Source organism: Cyprinodon variegatus, unplaced genomic scaffold (assembly GCF_000732505.1).
Source record: "Cyprinodon variegatus isolate N-32 unplaced genomic scaffold, C_variegatus-1.0 Scaffold37, whole genome shotgun sequence".
Taxonomy (NCBI): domain Eukaryota; kingdom Metazoa; phylum Chordata; class Actinopteri; order Cyprinodontiformes; family Cyprinodontidae; genus Cyprinodon; species Cyprinodon variegatus.
This window is the reverse complement of record NW_015150490.1, coordinates 121,756-140,636: the sequence shown is the minus strand read 5'-3', so window position 1 is coordinate 140,636 and position 18,881 is coordinate 121,756. Positions and strand designations below refer to the sequence as shown.

At 39.2% G+C, this 18,881-nt stretch overlaps 2 protein-coding genes across 2 annotated transcripts; one reads left to right on the top strand and one right to left on the bottom strand.

Moving 5' to 3' along the window:
- Positions 1-380: 380 nt before the first annotated feature.
- rbm25 (RNA binding motif protein 25) lies at positions 381-11,930 on the bottom strand. The gene is made up of 18 exons (XM_015369047.1): positions 11,809-11,930; positions 11,246-11,342; positions 10,365-10,579; positions 10,172-10,229; positions 9,635-9,795; positions 9,303-9,491; positions 9,113-9,196; positions 5,669-5,928; positions 4,287-4,416; positions 4,027-4,116; positions 3,822-3,895; positions 3,509-3,519; positions 2,776-2,909; positions 2,208-2,622; positions 1,509-1,804; positions 1,298-1,396; positions 1,174-1,221; positions 381-990 (listed from the first exon to the last, which is right to left on the bottom strand). Exons 2-18 carry the CDS (start codon positions 11,322-11,324, stop codon positions 898-900), a joined length of 2,436 nt encoding a protein of 811 aa, XP_015224533.1. The 5' UTR covers positions 11,325-11,342; positions 11,809-11,930; the 3' UTR covers positions 381-897.
- A 1,482-nt stretch (positions 11,931-13,412) lies between these two features.
- On the top strand, positions 13,413-18,417 carry hsp90ab1 (heat shock protein 90kDa alpha family class B member 1). Its single transcript, XM_015369315.1, has 12 exons — positions 13,413-13,543; positions 14,931-15,074; positions 15,168-15,374; positions 15,469-15,628; positions 15,705-15,838; positions 15,921-16,229; positions 16,307-16,472; positions 16,564-16,754; positions 16,936-17,083; positions 17,163-17,431; positions 17,517-17,850; positions 17,928-18,417. The coding sequence occupies exons 2-12, from the start codon at positions 14,931-14,933 to the stop codon at positions 18,038-18,040; spliced, it is 2,175 nt and encodes a 724-aa protein (XP_015224801.1). The 5' UTR covers positions 13,413-13,543; the 3' UTR covers positions 18,041-18,417.
- The last annotated feature ends 464 nt before the right edge of the window (positions 18,418-18,881 follow it).

The window sequence follows — 18,881 nt, the reverse complement described above, 5'->3', positions numbered from 1 at the left end:
TATTTTACAAGCAAGACCTACTCCATGTGTAGCTCACGTAAAAATCAATAAAGTTCTGGAAATTTTCATTTCTCTGTGTCTTGTTTAAAGATTTTAGCAGACCAAAGATTAGTTGTAAAGAATCATTTGAAATATATACTTTACATTTTGAATTGCTAATTAAAACCTGCAGCATTAAAGGCTTTTAAACATTAATTATGAACCTTTATACTGCAATCTGATGGTAACTTGGTTAAGAGGAAAAAAGCTTCACACTTTAAAAAAAAATGCTTTAATCAAATGTTCACCATTACAAAAAAACATTTTCACAACCCCAGAAAGACAACTTTCCTGTTCATAGTTCCATTTCTCATAGTGGTTAGCAGGTGTGCTTTTTTTTTCCTTTCAAGGATGTTGCCACCCATAAATCTGTTCTGCAGTTGGTTTGACAAAAAGACGTGTCTAATTATCAGGAATGTGGTTAACAGAGTGAATTATGTCAAACCCCTAATAAATACCCCTGTAAAAACGGGAAAGAAGTACTGAGTTAAGCATACAAAGTGCAGATTAATTCCACCCACTTTAAGCTGGAAGCCAATTACCTCAAAACCATTTCAGGAAAGCTTGTTGACCAACTGCAATTACTGCAGGTATAGAAATAAAAGCATGGGTCTGATGGAAACTATAATTCTAGATGTCTAAACAGGAATCCTTCCTTATTTTAATGACGCATATTTACAGAAGCAAGATGTATGCAGTCACCACCTGCAACCAGAGGGGAAGTGCATGGAGCCTGAGTGTGTTACATAAAAAGAAAATGCATCTGCTGTCAACGGTACAGTCTGTTCAGGATGATGTCATTTTACGACACTTGTATAAACACTTTGGGGGAGGGGCTTCTTTATTTCGGTGTTTTGCTTATTTCACCAGTCCAATTTTCTTTGCCTCGGTTTCATAGATGAGCAACCGCCACATCTTTACAATGAAGACCTCTGCTTCTTCATCGAGTACCTGAGCAGGAAACAAAGATTATTTTAAATGTTAAACATTAAAACAGGCTAGTTAAGTGAATTGAAACATTTTAAAAGGTAAATCTTAAACTCTTTTCACTAGTTAACAAATGGGAGGTATCTGCAGTAATAAAGGATTAGGGCACTCAGCCAGGTAACATTGATGTGAATAAAATTTGCTCACCATGGCAACATCATCCAAGATACTTTGGGGCATACTGTGAGCCATCACCTGAGAGCAAACAAAAAATGTCAGCATGTCTTCAGTTTTTCTCCAAATCAGAACACATTTTTAATATGATCATTACCTTGGAGCACACAAAGTCCACTAATGTCGGCTCTTCCTCACCGATGTACTCAATGATTTTTTTATTGATCCAGGGTCTAACACGTCGTTCCATTAACGTCTGAGAAACAAGAAACACAGGAAATTTGTTAAGATGTGAATAGACAAGAGGAAACCATGTCAACCTGGTCATTAAATAGAGAACGTAAGAAAATAAAAAAGGGGGTTCTAACCGAGTCCACCATTGTCCAGTCCAGGGGGTAGGAGAACAGCTCTGGTTTTGCGGTTGGAATCTTTTCTATTAGGCTCTTGATGTGTTTGCGTTTCTCTTCAGTGTTGGCTCCTTTTATGCTAGAGAGTCCTGCACCATCCACACCAAGGCTCTTGTCATCATCGTAATCCAGGGGCACCAACTTCCTCTTGCGTGGCTGTTCGTCTGCCTCCTCTTCATCGAGCTTTTTGAAAACGCTGTCCACTGGAAGCTTCTTCCTCTTGCCTGCGTTAGGCTGGCTTGGGCTTCCAGTAGCAACTGATGAGGACACAAGTGAATCACATGAGTTTGTTTCCCAGCAAATATATTGTTAATTTGGGATAATCTGGACATTTGAAACCATTTCATGTTTTTTTTTTTTTTCTTATGAGGGCATCTGAGCAAATTACTCTTAAGAACCTCTAGATATTTCTTAAAGTGGTTGGTTTGTTTTTTTTAAGCAGGTCTGTGCCCTGGTTGGGAATCATCCTACAGTGGTTATCGGATCTGTTCAACTTCTAAATCTACAACAACTCTGCATTTAATATCAATTCAACATGTTTGTTCTCCTTTCTTACCCACTTACTTTATAACGTTATTTTCCCCCCATATTTTGACACCAAGTCAAGCATATGAGCAAAGCTCATCTAATAAAAGGAAAAAAAAGGTGATGTCCTCTCACCCAGTTTCAGGCTGAGGCCGATCTTAGGGCGATTTTCATCCTGCGGCAGAGCGTCAGGCGGGGAGTTTTCATGAGGGATGATGATCCCGCAGGGCGACTCCTCTCCAGGCGTGTTAGGGGAAACATTGCCACTTGCAGACGATACTGAAGGAGCGGCTGTGATTGGCCGCATCATTGGCTTCACCTGTGGTTTTACTTCAAGGTTGTTGTCTTCTTCATTATCATAATCTGCCTCCTCACCCTCCTCCACCTCATCATCAGAGTGATGAGGCCGGGAGATGGGTTTTGTCTTCTCGGGCTCCTGTCTCCGTTCTCTGTGGTCTCTAGAACTCCTGTGGCGTTCACGTTGCTCCTCAGGTGGAGGCTCTTGAATGATGGGTGGCTGTCTCAGACGCTCCTCCTCCTCTTCTTCCATCTGGACCAATAACGAGCAGGTAAGAGGAAAGCAAACACATTAAAGCAGATAGAGAGACTCAGAGGGGAAAATGACCTTCAACAACAGACAGCATGCCTCCTCAGCAAATAAAACAAAGAACACAGAGAACCTTTTATAAAGAGACAAATATACCCTTCGTAGCTCTGCGTCTGGGTCTGGATGTCCCTCTTCTAACAGCCTCTGTCTGATCTCCTCCAGCTCCTCCTTCTCTCTCTTCCTGTCACGCTCGTCCGCCTCCATCTCCTTCTCTCTGTAGCGCACTGCCCCTAGGGGTCATAGTGAGAACATCAGCCTTTGAAACAATTAACATATCTGCTATGTTATGTTCAGGGAAAAAAGGCAGCTAAGGCAGAATAGAAAAGAGGGGGAGAGACAAAATGAGGGGGAAGGACACAATGAATGAAGAATTAAATTGAGGAAATGAAAGACATTAGGACACCGTGTGGAAAGAAAGCAAAAAGGAAAATTGATGTAAAAAGCCTTGGAAAGGAGAACATATAGGGGGAGGGTGGAGACACACCTACTAGACAACTGGACAGTAAATGAAGTCTTGAAATACGAATATTTTCTATTCCCCTTTATTCTATAATTACTCAGACCGTAGAAACCTAAAAATGTCTTACAGTTTTCTGAAATGTATAAAGTAGCGAAAAAAAACTTTGGTAACAAATGCAGCCATTTCTATAACGAATTGGTGCTTTGGTCTCAATTATGTACATATTTAGTGCATTTGCAGATTAATATTTGCCGAATCGAGCTGCTCAGTGGAGCAGTGGGTAGCACTGCTGCCTTGCAGCAAGAAGATTCTAGGTTTGATTCCCGGCCCAGGGTCTTTCTGCATGGAGTTTGCATGTTCTCCGGGTACTCTGGCTTCCTCTCACAGTCCAAAAACATGACTGTTAGGTTAAGTTGCTTCTCCAAATTCCCCTCAGGTGTGAGTGTGTGCATGAGTGGTTGTGTGTCCTGTTTGTCTCTGTGTTGCCCTGCGATGGACTGTCCAGGGTGTACCCCGCCTCTCGTCCATAGACAGTTGGAGATAAGCACCAGCACCCCTCGCGATCCCACTCGGGAAAATCGTGTCAGATAATGGATGGATGGATGGACATTTGCCCAATCATTGCGCTATACTCTAAGTTATGTACACACAACTGCAGCCTTGTTCTATTGTTCTTTCTCACCTGTAATATTTGGGATCATCTCTGTCATCATCATAGTCTTCAAGAAATTCCTTCAGTCGTTTGCCTTCTTTTACCTAATAAAAGAAAATAGTTACTATGTTTATAACAAATATTTGCAGCAAAAACTAAGTAAAATATAGTAGATAGTGAATGTTAATCCCTGAAAAATGAGCGTGGGAGTTATGCCCATGTAACATGCTCTCACCATTTCTCGTCTGCGCTCATCGTCCCTTTCTGCCTCCTTGGCATAATCTCGAGCCCTTTTCCGTTCCCTCAGCTCCCAGTTTTTTAGACGCTGTGACATAGACCATTGGGCTCAAGTTAAGACACAGAATTCCATAAGCTAAAAAATGTCATGTTCTTAAAAGAAATTTGAATTATTTAAGAAACAAATGTGCCAATTAATTTTACTCCACTAGTACTAATCAATGTAGGAAAGGGAAATCCTTTTGAAGATTTTTCTACCTCTTGATATGCTGCCTCCTTATCTCTGAGTTTTCGTTCCAGTTTCCTGCGTTCATAGGCGTCCTCTTCATCTTCTTGGTCCCGCTTCTTGTCCCTTCCTCTTTCCCTTTCTCTGTCTCGGCTCAGTTCCCTATAAAAAACGTTAATGATGCATAAAAAAAAAAAAACAATACATCCTCTTAGACAAATGTATGTCATAAAAGAGTGGTTGCTACACAAAAAAAACAGCATGTACTGTTATTCAGAGGCGGAAAAGACAGTTTATCTTGAAGGTTAATGTTATGGTCAGGGGGGGGAAAAATCTGCAGTTAGTGTTTATGATCAGATAAGATTAGCTCGAAATGTAAAAAAAAAAGGTTTAATTATATAAAATACAAAGTGAAAATCTATTGTTTTCTATTAAATGTGTTAAAATTTGTAATTTGATTCATGCAAATACTTAAAAATGGGTTGAATGTGCATCTTTGTATCATTAAACAAAAAACGATTACAATAATGTACTTACTGAATGTAATGATCCCCCCAATCATTATAATAAGAACTGACAACAAATGAAATTTAGGAACACTTAAGCATAGTTTCAGGGCTGTTTCACAAAACTTGCTGAGAAAACTCAGACGTCCAGTGTGACACAACTTAAACTCAACATACAGAGCTGTGATTACTGGGTTTCACCTCGCATCATTAATACAGGACAGTATAAACTAATCAGTGGTTCCATTTACATAAGCAGCCTAAGGAATCGTTTACATGCACCATATTTCACCGAAGTAAAAAAAAACATTTCAAAATGGTAGTTATTATTGATCCTACAGTCTCGCTTTTAACAAGAGAACGAAAAGATTAAGGCATTTGAATTCCATTCAAATAACTACTAATGTTAAATGATTTCCAGCCCTAAAAAAAAAAAAAAAAGAGGTAATTAATTAATTAACATTGGAAGGGCCTTCTGGGGAGACTAGTAAAGGGCCTGAGAAACAATTAAGGCATAATTTAAACTGTTCTAGTAGAGAACTGAGGTCCAGTTAAGAAAGTTATATGAATAATATCCTCTCCAGAAGGTCGATAACATTCATGCAGAGAAGTTTCAGGGGAGACATAAGATTTATTTCTACACCTGAAGAAAGAGCGTGCGTTTCATTTAATTCATAATTGAGTCATATAAATATTTACCTCAGGTAGTATTGGTGTATAAAATTCTGAAATTCATTTTGTGTAATGAAGTTTATAACTTATCAGGCTTTTGATGCAACCAAGCATTTAAAATCAGGATTAATATTTTTGCATTCCATTATTAAATAAATGCCTTAACATCTGCAAAATGTTTTCTGTCACAAATCTTTCTTTTACTGTAAAAGAATAAAAGGTTAACATCCGTTCACCTGGATCGGCTGCGCTCGCCGCTCCTGTCTCTATCCCAGTCTCTCTGTGGCTCACTCTCTCTGGTCCTGCGGTCACGTTCTTTGTCTCTGTCTCTTTCCCGCTCTTGTTCCCGTTCCCTTTTCCTCTCCCTCTCACGCTCCTTCTCTCTTTCCCGGTCCCGGCGTTCTCTTTCACGCTCTCGCTCTTTTTCACGTTCCCTCCTTTCGCGCTCAAACTCCAGCCGTTCTTTCTCTCGCTTGTCTTTCTCCTCTTCTAGTTTCTGCAGAGCAAAACACAGATGGGTTCAGCGCTTGCCATTTGACATCCAATAACCGTTTGCAATAAGCCGACATGGGTACACAGATCAAGTGGTTTCCAGATTTTGAAAAGTTTTCAAGGAACATAGCCTAAAAACTAGGAAGCCACAATCCTAGCTGAAGACTCCCGCTCACAGAGAGACTAAAGCAACATGATGCACTTTGTTGCTTCAAAAGTGAGGGAACACTACATTTTAGCATGAATGTAACTGGAAACCACTCAAATAGATCTGTGGAGCACAGTTGATATGTGGCATTCATAAGAAAATGCAGCAAATGAAAAATACTTTTTCTTCCTTAAGATCCCTTCTTTCCAGAAAAAAAAAGAAAAACAAAAACAGAAACAGGCATCAGTCTTTGGTTGAACTAGTTGTTTGTGACTTACAGGTGTTGAACTACGGACTCAGCCCTTCGCTGCCCCTACAAGCCTTTTAAGTTAGGCCTGGGAGGAAAGCAGGTCACACGGTATATAAAGGAAAAACATTATGGGGTTTTTTGTTTTTCTTAAGCAATCAACATAATCATCAACAATAGCCTTTCAATTTAGTGGGAAACACTGCATTGGAGTAACTCTACATAAAGAAATGAAAATGATGAACATTAGTTACATTTCTGCACAGATATATGAAATTGTAGAAGCAGTCTTACCCCTGCAGAAGTCTTCAGCAGCTCTTCTTGTCTAATCACACACTCACACAGATCCACCCATACAATTACGCAGCATTACACACAAGGCTTTAATTCCTCTAATGTGTACATGCAAGAAACAACCTGACTTTACATGCAACTTATTTTTCTTTGAGGTGTTAAAAAAAGTAAAACTGCATATTACTTAAAAAAAAAAGAGACTAATGAAAAGCCTTGGGTGTAACGCGAGATAGGTAAAGGATTAACAGGGATAACAACAATAGACCTAAGGTCAAAGTGTTGTTTTAAGCTAAACTACTGCATTTCAAGCTGTACTTTTCATTTTAGCAAAAGGAATGCTCTTGTCTATATTTTGTCATTGACTACTATTACTGAGCTAAATGAGTAACAGATTAGTTGTAGTTCTTAACAGTTTGTTGTTATTTGTAGTTGCCTCTGCCCAATTTTTAAATGGATGCAGCTCTGTACATTTTGGGTTATCTTTATTTAAAAATAAAAAAAATTAAAAAGAAAAAATTTATATTTTAGGATAGTTGAAATGATCCAGAAACTAAATGTAGTATTTTGATGTAATTTAGAGAAATTAGAATCAGACAATCCGACCTCACAGAAGCAGTAATCTGAAATTTAACGAGAGAAATATCTGATCCGCGTCTCTGTGGTCATGAATAGCTGGTTAATTCGATTAACTGAAATCTGTAATAGCTAATACTACCATTACTCACCTAATAAATAACTTCCGGTATATGGAGCAAGAACAAGATTTTTAAAAATTAACAGAAAAGTTTACACAGACAATTTTGTCAAATGTTGTTATTAAAAAGCACACCACAGTGTTTAAGAGTTTTTTTAAAGCAACACCATATAACTTTTGACACAAGTACAAGCTTAGTTTGAGATATATTAATGATTTTTCAGGTCAATATAAAGTGCTTGGTGGATATCAGTGCTCCATGCGGGCTGACCTTCTCAAAGAAGGGGATCTGAGAGGGTTGGATCTGTCACTGAACGAGTCGCTAGACCCAACTGTACAAGAATCTGAGATCCCATTATACAGGAGAGCAAACTAAACTAAAGTTGTTGTGGGTAACAAAACTGATATTGGTACTTACCTGATCGGGCAGGTTTTCAGAATCGATGTAGGATTGAATCTAAGGGCTGAATGTGCGCTTGCCTTCTTCTCAGCTGATCTTAAGTGGTCTGCTATCAGATTCCATACCGAGGAGGAAGACTGTTTCAAGTTATCATGCTGTGTACACAGTTGCTTTCCGGAGTGCCAAACCTAGAAGTTACATGTCTATAAACCCTAGTGGTTAAAAGTTACACAGTATTGCTTTAATTCTATAACTTATTACTGTTATTTCCCTTTGACACGAAGGCTTACCGAGCATATTGTTCTTACTTACCTCTGTAATGAAATAAATCAGGAATTAATGAGTACATTGCTGTCTTCTTTTTTTTGTGTTAATTTTAGTTCAGTAAATTTTGGCTCTGTCCATTTAGATTAAATCAGGAATATCAAACAGCTTGGCTCTTATTACATTAGTTTTCCATTAAGAAGCATGTGCCTCTTTTAGTCATCCTCTCATAACTAACAATCATTTTGTGCAAGGAAAGAAAACAGATTATTTGAGTAGGAGGAAGGAAAGATATCATGACACACACACACACTCAGACACAGAGCACGTACCTTGTCAGTCTTCAGATCATCGTACTGCTGTGGAGAGGGCGCCCCCACTTCACACGAGCATAATAAAGGTTACAGCAAAAGTCACTGCAGTGGTTACTGAGTCCTTGTGCTTCAACATGAACACCATTAAGACAGACCGTCATTTATGGAGAACTTGCACAGGTTCACTGACACTTCCGACTTCCAGGGACCTGCTGATGCCATTTATGATTAGGGATGTGTTTCATATGTCATCTGTAATGCCACAAGGTAGGCTGAATTACACGCAACTTGGACCCTGGTCTTAAAAGAACTGTGCAGTTGCCCCGATGCAAGTCCTCAAGAGGGGGGCGCCCAGTATATGTATAAAGGAAAAGAAGGCTGATACTTACATCCTATCCTGGCAACTTTTTCCAAAGCTCTGAGATTCATCTTGCTTTAGTCACCATATGATCACTATCATAATGGTGGGGTTTAATGAATAGATTAGCTTTAAAGTATCTTTACATCGTCTCCATGCATTTTTGTGTGATGAATGAAGAAATGGATCTCTAACGGGCACACCTAATAATTTCACTATGGAGCTCACAGGTTTCAAATCAGGCCCTAAGAATTGTGATTTAAATACCAGTCATCTGTTGTGGTAAAATGTTTTCTAGATTAAAGGCTGCAGTAATGCATACGGTGGAAATGTTTGGGACGGCCAATTTGTGGATGCAGGATACAGACATCAGTTCTAATCAAAATTTTTCAACTCTAGAAGTGAACTAGTGAGAAACTGCTGGCCAAAACCTGTAATGTCAAGTGTAAAATAAATGAAGCCACTTTACCTTGTGAGTGTCGCGAAATTTACTAATCTCTCTGGAAATCAGGTCCCGCTTGTCCTCCTCAATGTCAATAGTGTTGATGTCATCCTGTACGGAAAAAGGGAACAACTATCTCAGTTTATATTTAAAAAATAAAATCTAATTTTACAGTTCATGACAAATAAAACACTTGTGAAAAAAAGCCATTCTTTACCTCTTCTTTCTTTTCCTTTTTTCTCTTTCGTCTCTGGGCGTCATCATCCTGAGAAGGCGCATTAAGCTCTGCAGCATATTCACGCATCAGGCCATCGATGGCATCTTTGACCATTTGATCTCTCTTCTTTGTCTCCTCATCAAGGACCTCCTCCTCATCAGCTCCTCCGTCATCTGACGTCTTATTTTGCTAATACACAAATACTCAAATCAGTCACCTTCCGATTGAGATACTTTTTTTTTTTTTTTTAACACTTTAGCCTAAGTTTGTATTCAGTTATTAAACAAAGTTAGTCGTGAAGCAACAAGCATCAAACAAAAACGTATTCATACCCCATTTGTTGTCTTCTTCTTGGCCTTCCACTCATCCAGCTGAGCTTTTGTTTTTGCATCGACCTTCACCAGCAGGTTTTTGTCTCCAATCTGCAGGTCATGAAGCAACCGCAGAGCTCGCAAAGTAGACTCTGGCTCCTTGTATTCACAGAACCCAAACGCTGCAACACAGGTTGAACAACATGTTAAATTAAGCGTTTCCCACCCTACACTCTTAAAATATTTCCAGAGAAACGGTCAAATGCAATCCAATCATTTTCCAGACTGCGTAGGAACTGAGTTAACACCAGAACCGTTTTCCTCCTTATTTACATTGCTCATTGACAAACTAGAATCCTCCTACTGGAGTACGGGCAAACAATTCTGCAAGTGTCTAGTTTCAGCCTATTTAATTAAAAAAATTGCGCTTGGTAGATGAGTGAAAGAATTTATGTATCCTATGTCATTATTCAGTTCAATAGAGTAAAATAAAATAAGGCTTGACCATGAAACAAAAAGAAATGCATTATTTTTAATGTATATTGATGTTTAAATTACCTTGAAGCTTCCCAGAGGCTCCTTGAACTCTTTTCCAACTCAAAACAATACCGCATTTCTGTAATGATACAAGAAAAAGTTAGCTATATATATATATATATATATATATATATATAGTATTCCTTGGTACAGAAGAGATTAAATTTAGGACAGCTAAGCTCATCCAAAAATGTAACCGATGTCTCCATCTTACCGCTAGAAGCTGCCTGATCAGCATGTCTGAAGCTTTCTCTGATATGTTCCCCACAAACACTGTGGTTGTTGGCCCGCTGCTCTCATCGTCCTTTGCTCGCATAATAGAAAGGTCTTTCTTTGGAACGGGAGGTTTACTGACAACAGGGACAGAAGGAACCATAACTGCAGGCCCTGGGGCCATGATGCCCATGTGAACTGGGATCATTGGAGGTCCTGAAACAGAGGAAATGCATACAGTTAGAAGAAAAGAAAACTGCAAGAATAAACGAATCACAAGAACATGCTTATGTCATAGGAGACAAGTGTGATACTATCAGGTAAAGCAATAAAACTATTATAAGATCAAACATTGCTTACAAAAACCTTAATCATTATAGCAAAGTTGAATTTCAAACTGATGGCTGCATATCTTTAGTGTGTGAGGAGCTATGCACAAAGTGCTTATTGTTACTGTCAGTGTGTATAAGTACATGTTAAAAGCTCAAGTTTGTTCTCTGTAAGTTTTGTTGTATCAAAAAAGCGAAAATTCAATAAAATATATTGGAGGGAAAAAAAGGTCACAACTTAGCATATCTTAAAAGTAAAGTTGACTGGACAAACCAAGGAAAGAATTACAGAATATAGTGGAAAAATAAGGTTTCAAAAGTACCATATAGTCACATAGTTTGTTTTTTTTGTAGTTGTTTGTAGTCACAGATGTATTTGTTATTTATATATAATTTGCATATTGACAAATAGGGATACACATTTGTGAACTGTACTCTGCGGAAACATGGGAGGAACTGGCTTAATAAACGCAATCAGATTGCAAGATAATTGCAATTTTTACAATTTGCAGTAATGTAAGTCTATAACTCCATAAAGGAGGAGGGTGCTTACCTGCAGGGAAGCCAGGATACTGATGAGGGATCCCAGGAGGGGGCAACAGCGGCCGGTTTAAATGAGGGGGGAAGGACATCCTGAATGTGGATCTGACCTAATGAACACATGGTTGACAAAGTTAATCAGGTTAATCATTGAAGGAATTTAAATATACTTATAATACCGTACAAGGCCTCTGCAAACAATATCTTAACGGCTTGGGCACACAAAAAGATTCACTTCCTGCTATATCACAATATTTAAACACAAATCGCCAATGACTTTTATACGACTCTGGTGGAATGTTATATAAGATTAGCTGGGTCTTTCGAGAGGGTTTCAGCTAATTTAACTTCGTTGAATTCAAACTACAATAACTCTTTACTAACTTTGAGTGTGACAACCAAAAACAATTAGCTAAGTTAGCTAAAGCTAACACCAAGCACGTTCCTATACCCGGCACAACTAAATTATGCTAACCTGACATTAGCCTGACTCGCCGTTAGACAATGTATACAATTTGGGCTTTTAGCCGTTTAAAATGTATTTTCAAAAATGCGAAAATGTTCATGTATACTTACCACAAAACGTAGTTGCGCACAGTTGGATAAAATCGATTATATAGAAAGTATTTGTGGTGAAAAAGTCGCTATAGTATAGGACGATAGATTAGCACAGTTGCTAGCCACGGCCTTCAAAAAAACACTCGTGCGCATGCGCTTCAAGGATCCGGATAAGTGCGTTTGTTTTGTGTATCAGGCTGTGGCTGTTTGGGCGGCGAGAATCATGCTCAGTAACAGAGAAATAGCCATGGGCTGATTGTTTTCAACTTAATAGTCATCCTAAAAGGCTGCGCGTCAAAATAAACATTCCAGCTTTAAATTGTATTTAATATTTACCAAAAAGATTTACAGAGAGACAGTTAAAGTGTCAGTTCCCAACTCATGACATTGCAAGATTCAAGAAGCAAGAAGCAGCTCCGTAACCTTCTGGTCCTTAGTGCAAGCTTTTCTGCAGAAAACTTTTATTCCCATTTAGTATACACAGTTTATACAAAATGAAATTTTGCTCTCAAGTTCAGTAAATAGCATCAATTTTAATGTAATAAAAACTGTCAGAGCCAAACACATCTAATCCATTTACAGTACCATAATATTTAATACTAATACTTATTAATAATAATACTTATCCAAGGTCCCACTATTGCACTAGCGTGCAAATAATAAAAACGTATGTGCATACCTCTGTTAATACATTTTTTATGTCCTTACACTTTTTATAAAATAAATGGATATCTATAAGCTCCATTTCTAACCCTTTAAGCACAAAAGTGTCCCTTATTAACAAACAAAACTTCTTTTAGATTTAGATATCAACGTTTGGACGTCAACTTAAATTGTGTCATTGGCGTCTTTAATAAAAAAAATTAACAGATAAATTCTCAACTTACTTAAAGATGCTAGTGACAATAATAATAATAATAATAATAATAATAATAATAATAATAGTTCTATAGTTCGGTTGTTGCTGAAGTATCGCGAGATTCACAGTTCTTTTCAAGTTTGTGACGTCAGGCTTGGGCGGGATTTTCATGGAACATGCTAGAACAAACGAAGCACGCCCTCCTCTGTACGAAATATTCCTCCATCACATTAAAAAGATCGCTATTGTTTGTGAAATTACCAGGAGGTTAGCCAGTTTTTTTTATCTATGTATTTTTATCATTTGACTTTTAAGTCATATGCAGTTGCATTGCACCAACATTTTAAACCTAACCTGTTATGTTTGAACGTTTCGTCAATTTTATACCTTCTGCGCTTCCTCGAACTGCCACAAGATGGAGACAACAGGAAGCTTGAAATAGCGAGGCGACATTACTGTCATTAAAGTATAATATGGATTTAATAAAATATTTGGATGTTTACTTCTTTGTCAATTGACACAGAACAATTAAAACTTTGCCGATAATTAAACAGGCAATTTTTATACTGCGTTAAGTATAAATATATCATATGAGATTGTGAAATCATCCATAGATTTTATTAGAATTGTATTGCCCTTTATTTCTATTACAATTTTTTCATTATTATTATTAATATACGACTAAAGCGTCATAGATTCCAGTTTTATCTACATTTGCTTTCACTTAATCTGGTTGCAATAAACGAGGTGACGCGGAGGGATACACCAGGACCCACGTGTATATAGACTCCCTGTGCTGTAACATTAAGTTCCTTTCCTTTTTCTCCCATCAGTGAGCACAGGGGACAACGCTTTTGTTGCATTTTATTCAAGAAAAATCCACTCGATAACAAGGTACGTACGTGCAGTGCCGATTTTTAAAACATCACATATCACTTTATATTTACGTTTTGATTTTTTTAATCAAGCTACCTAGAAATGGAGAAAAAATGTCACTGATTAAGAGCTCATGAGTCATGTCAACCGTTTAGAGTTGTCCTTCATTTAAAGCGGTTATAGGCCTACGTTTAATTACCTGCACATCTACGGAGTTTGTAATTGATGTGCGATTCGCTGAGAAACACTTTGTTTTGCCCTGTGAACGTGCGTAGTAACTGATGCCGAGCAGCTTGAATGCGGCACTGCTGCACTGTGATGTCAGGCAGGTGGGGTAGAGGTTACGCAGCTGAATCGATGGTCCATCAAGATGAGTTTGTTTAAACTCAACCTATTGTGTTTGTTTATTGGATCTGGTTGCAGAGCTGTGTAAATGTATGAGTATCATAATTGGAGGGGAAATAATGGTGGTAACGATCTCTTACGTAATCGAGTGAGATGTTTTAAACCTGATTAACGACTGTTAAACGACTAAAACTAAATGTAGATATTGCCTTTATTATGTTGTTGGTGGGGGGAAAACTGTCTATAGACTCTACTTTTTGAAGTAGAACACATTAAAGTGTATTCTACCAACTTTTTCTGAAATGCCCCTTTATCCAACTGTCGAAAAATGACGCAAAGCGTCAGGATTTTGCTACGGCCGTAGCCGGGCCTGAGCCTAATGATGCTAGTTTGTCATTCTGTGCTTAGTTTAACAAACTTTCGCTTGTAGGCATTCCCGAATAAGTTAAAATTTAGATAAATGGTGTAATTTCGCCGTTTGCCGCTCCTAAGCACGTGTTTTCGGTTTCATTGTCTGGGCAAAGACGCCATGTTTGAGAGACACTTCCTTCCGCTCATGTGTGGTAGATTCTAGAAACTGTCCCAACCTGGAAAAACACTCTCGTCAAGATCTGCAACTAGTCCAACATAGACTTTCCATTTTATGAAACTAAATTGGGTTTTTCTTTTAACAGATTTTCTATATTTGTTGAAGTTGTATAATGTAGCTTTATTTGTTTTTTTTAGAAGAATCTTATTTTACTAGATAACAATCAGTTCTTTGAAATTAACTGTTTACTGGAAATTTCATATTTTTACCCCTATATCATAAATGCATATATTCATCTTTGCTTTGAAGGTTTTGTTGCACCATGTTCATTTATTTTATTTAGTCTCATAGAAACAAGACTGTTTCATATCTATACTAAATGTTGTGCTCATCCAATACAATAAATGTATGACCTTAATGTTATCAATATATTTAAGGTTTAGGACAAAGCCCAGCATTTTGTTTACCATGGGTAACCTTCACTTAATGTCTGTAACTGTCCTTTTAAATGTTTCTGATTCTTCTGTCCAGATGCCTGAAGAAATGCACCAAGAGGAGGAGGTGGAGACCTTTGCCTTCCAGGCAGAGATCGCTCAGCTCATGTCCCTGATCATCAACACCTTTTATTCCAACAAGGAGATCTTCCTCAGGGAATTGATCTCAAACTCATCTGATGTAAGTGTACACAAAGTCTTTATGTTTAGGAAAGCCTCAGTATGAACTTTTAACGGTTTGAGTCGTTGATGATCTGACTTCCTGCGTCTTTAGGCTCTGGACAAAATCCGCTACGAAAGTTTGACCGACCCTTCAAAGCTGGACAGTGGCAAGGATCTGAAGATCGAGATCATCCCAAACAAAGCAGACCGCACCCTGACTCTGATCGACACAGGGATTGGCATGACCAAGGCTGACCTCATTAACAATCTGGGAACGATTGCAAAGTCTGGAACCAAGGCCTTCATGGAGGCCCTCCAGGTACCAATTAGACTAGTTGAACACAGTTGGACTTGTTGCATTTTGTTAACTTTGAGGATTTGGATAAGTTTTAATGGACCTTGTTTTCTTCTAGGCTGGTGCTGACATCTCCATGATCGGTCAGTTTGGTGTGGGTTTCTACTCCGCCTACCTTGTTGCTGAGAAGGTGGTGGTCATTACAAAGCACAATGATGACGAACAGTACGCCTGGGAGTCATCTGCTGGAGGATCCTTCACAGTCAAGGTCGACAATGGTGGGTGTGTTCTGCTTTTGAAGAACATCAGTTTGCCTTCCTATTTTCTGTTCTAATGGAATCCTCATTTTAACAGGTGAGCCCATTGGCCGTGGAACTAAGATTATTCTGCACCTGAAGGAAGACCAGACTGAGTACATCGAGGAAAAGCGGGTCAAGGAGATCGTCAAGAAGCACTCGCAGTTCATTGGCTACCCCATCACCCTGTTTGTAAGAGCCAAACATTGATCACCCATGTCATTTATTAAAACTGTTACTGGACACAATTTTAAACTGGCTTTGCTCTCTTCAGGTTGAGAAGGAGCGTGACAAGGAGATCAGTGATGACGAGGCAGAGGAGGAAAAGGCAGAGAAGGAGGAGGAGAAAGAGGAAGGTGAGGACAAACCCAAGATTGAGGATGTTGGCTCAGATGATGAGGAAGACTCCAAAGACAAGGACAAGAAGAAGAAAAAGAAGATCAAGGAGAAGTACATCGATCAGGAAGAGCTGAACAAGACCAAGCCCATCTGGACCAGGAACCCTGATGACATCACAAATGAGGAATATGGTGAATTCTACAAGAGTCTGACCAACGATTGGGAGGATCACCTAGCTGTCAAGGTATGTAAGACCTCTTGAAGATGGATTCAGATACAGTGGCTAAATGTAGCTGATTAACTTTGGCTCTTCTCATTCAGCACTTCTCAGTTGAAGGCCAGTTAGAGTTCCGGGCACTGCTCTTCATTCCCCGCCGGGCACCTTTTGACCTCTTTGAGAACAAGAAGAAGAAGAATAACATCAAACTGTATGTGAGAAGAGTCTTCATCATGGACAACTGTGAGGAGCTCATCCCAGAATACCTGAGTAAGTTCAGCCGCACTCCTACCCTGAAATATAGTATAAGGTGTAAGCCAAAGCGGCAACACGGTAAAACTTTGCACCTTTATCCTTCTAGACTTTGTCCGTGGTGTTGTGGACTCTGAGGACCTGCCTCTAAACATCTCCAGAGAAATGCTGCAGCAGAGCAAGATCCTGAAAGTCATCCGTAAAAACATTGTGAAGAAATGTCTGGAGCTGTTTGCAGAGCTGGCAGAGGACAAAGAAAACTACAAAAAGTTCTACGAGGGTTTCTCTAAGAACCTCAAGGTATCTATGCTGGATCTGCTACTAAAGATGCTGCTTAAACAGTCATGAATATATTTCACTTTTAGATTTGGGTAGTTCTGAAAATGAGAATACATTTAAAGTTGTAAAAAGATTGTAATGAACCAAGTGGACTATTTGATCAACCTGAAAGAATCTTTTCTATCTTTAACTCTGTCTGCAGCTCGGCATCCACGAAGACTCCCAGAACCGCAAGAAGCTTTCTGAGCTGCTGCGCTACCACAGCTCCCAGTCTGGAGACGAGATGACCTCCCTGACAGAATACCTCACCCGCATGAAGGAGAACCAAAAGTCCATCTACTACATTACTGGTAAGCTTTGACAAATAATTTTTAATCTGTAGCATTTGTTTAGAAATGAAAATTTTAAGTTCTTTTCCCCCTCTTCCAGGTGAGAGCAAAGACCAGGTGGCAAACTCTGCTTTCGTTGAGCGTGTCCGCAAGCGTGGCTTCGAGGTGCTCTACATGACTGAGCCCATCGACGAGTACTGTGTGCAGCAGCTGAAGGAGTTTGATGGAAAGGCCCTCGTTTCTGTCACCAAAGAGGGTCTGGAGCTGCCAGAGGATGAGGAGGAGAAGAAAAAGATGGAGGAGGACAAGGCCAAATATGAGAACCTGTGCAAGCTCATGAAGGAGATCCTGGACAAGAAAGTGGAGAAGGTGGGTGACTTGACAGGATTTGGCTGGAATGACTTTGGGGTTTTTTTTAACTGCATGCTCTAACCTGTCACCCTCTTGTCTGAAGGTCACCGTCTCCAACAGACTGGTGTCGTCCCCCTGCTGCATTGTCACAAGCACCTACGGCTGGACGGCCAACATGGAGAGGATCATGAAGGCCCAGGCGCTAAGGGACAACTCCACCATGGGCTACATGATGGCCAAGAAGCATTTGGAGATCAACCCTGACCACCCAATCATGGAGACCCTGAGGCAGAAGGCCGAGGCTGACAAGAACGACAAAGCTGTAAAGGACCTGGTGGTTCTACTTTTTGAAACTGCCCTGCTGTCCTCAGGGTTCTCTTTGGACGACCCACAGACCCACTCCAACAGAATCTACAGAATGATCAAACTTGGCCTGGGTAAGGGTGACCTCCATTTGAGTTGGCTTAACCTTTGTGTCTGTCGGGTGCAGCAAACTAATAAATGTGTTTTCCAGGCATCGATGATGAGGATATTCCCACAGAGGAGCCAACCACCACAACTGTCCCAGAAGAGATGCCGCCCCTAGAAGGTGACGACGATGCTTCACGCATGGAGGAAGTTGATTAAACTGACCCTACACTTTGATTCCAAACACTTTAACCCCACTTTGCCGTAGTACATTCTTTTAAAATTCCAGTAACTGCAAATGATAAACATTCCTGTAGTGTGGAGACCCAGTGTCACTGGGCTCTTCCACTGCAAGACCTTTAAAGAAAAGCAGTTTTCTTTTTGCTGTGAAAGTTTAAGGTGACCTTTATTTTAAAGTAACGTTCCAACCTTAATGTTATCTGTAAATGTTCTAATATGGGACTGATGCATTCCATTATCAAAGTCCACTTTCTTTGGGGGGTAATGTTATGTGCAATGCTGCATGGAGAGGAGAGAGGACTGTCTGAATCTTTGCCTGAGTTCAGGTTAAACTGTATTCGAAGTCTTGTTTTTTGCAAAAAAATAAAGATGGTAATACCTTGTTTTGTATCTCTGCCTCCTTATTTACTTTCTCTACCCTGAAAGAATCTATTTGGATTTGGTCTGTTTTGCAGAAGCCACATCTCTCCACTAGAGGGAGCTGCAGTTGTTGGACATGCATCCCTGACATTAACTAAATGGGCTGTTTATCTGCTATACAAGTACAAATGGAACTGAACTAAAACTTCTATATAGAATAGTAACAACACTTAGAAACAGGGTTTCTGCAGGTCATTCAATTTTTTAAATGAAGGCCTTAATTGGCTTTAAAATTCATTAAATGTGTTTAATGTGGCATTTAAAAAACAAAAAATCTAATTTGAAGAGTATTAAAAAGCATTAAATTTGAGTTAATCATAATGTTAATTTCAGAGAGCCTGCCTGGAAAAACCAGAACTTCGTTTAAAGAGACCGGGCAAAGAACTGTCAAAAATTACCT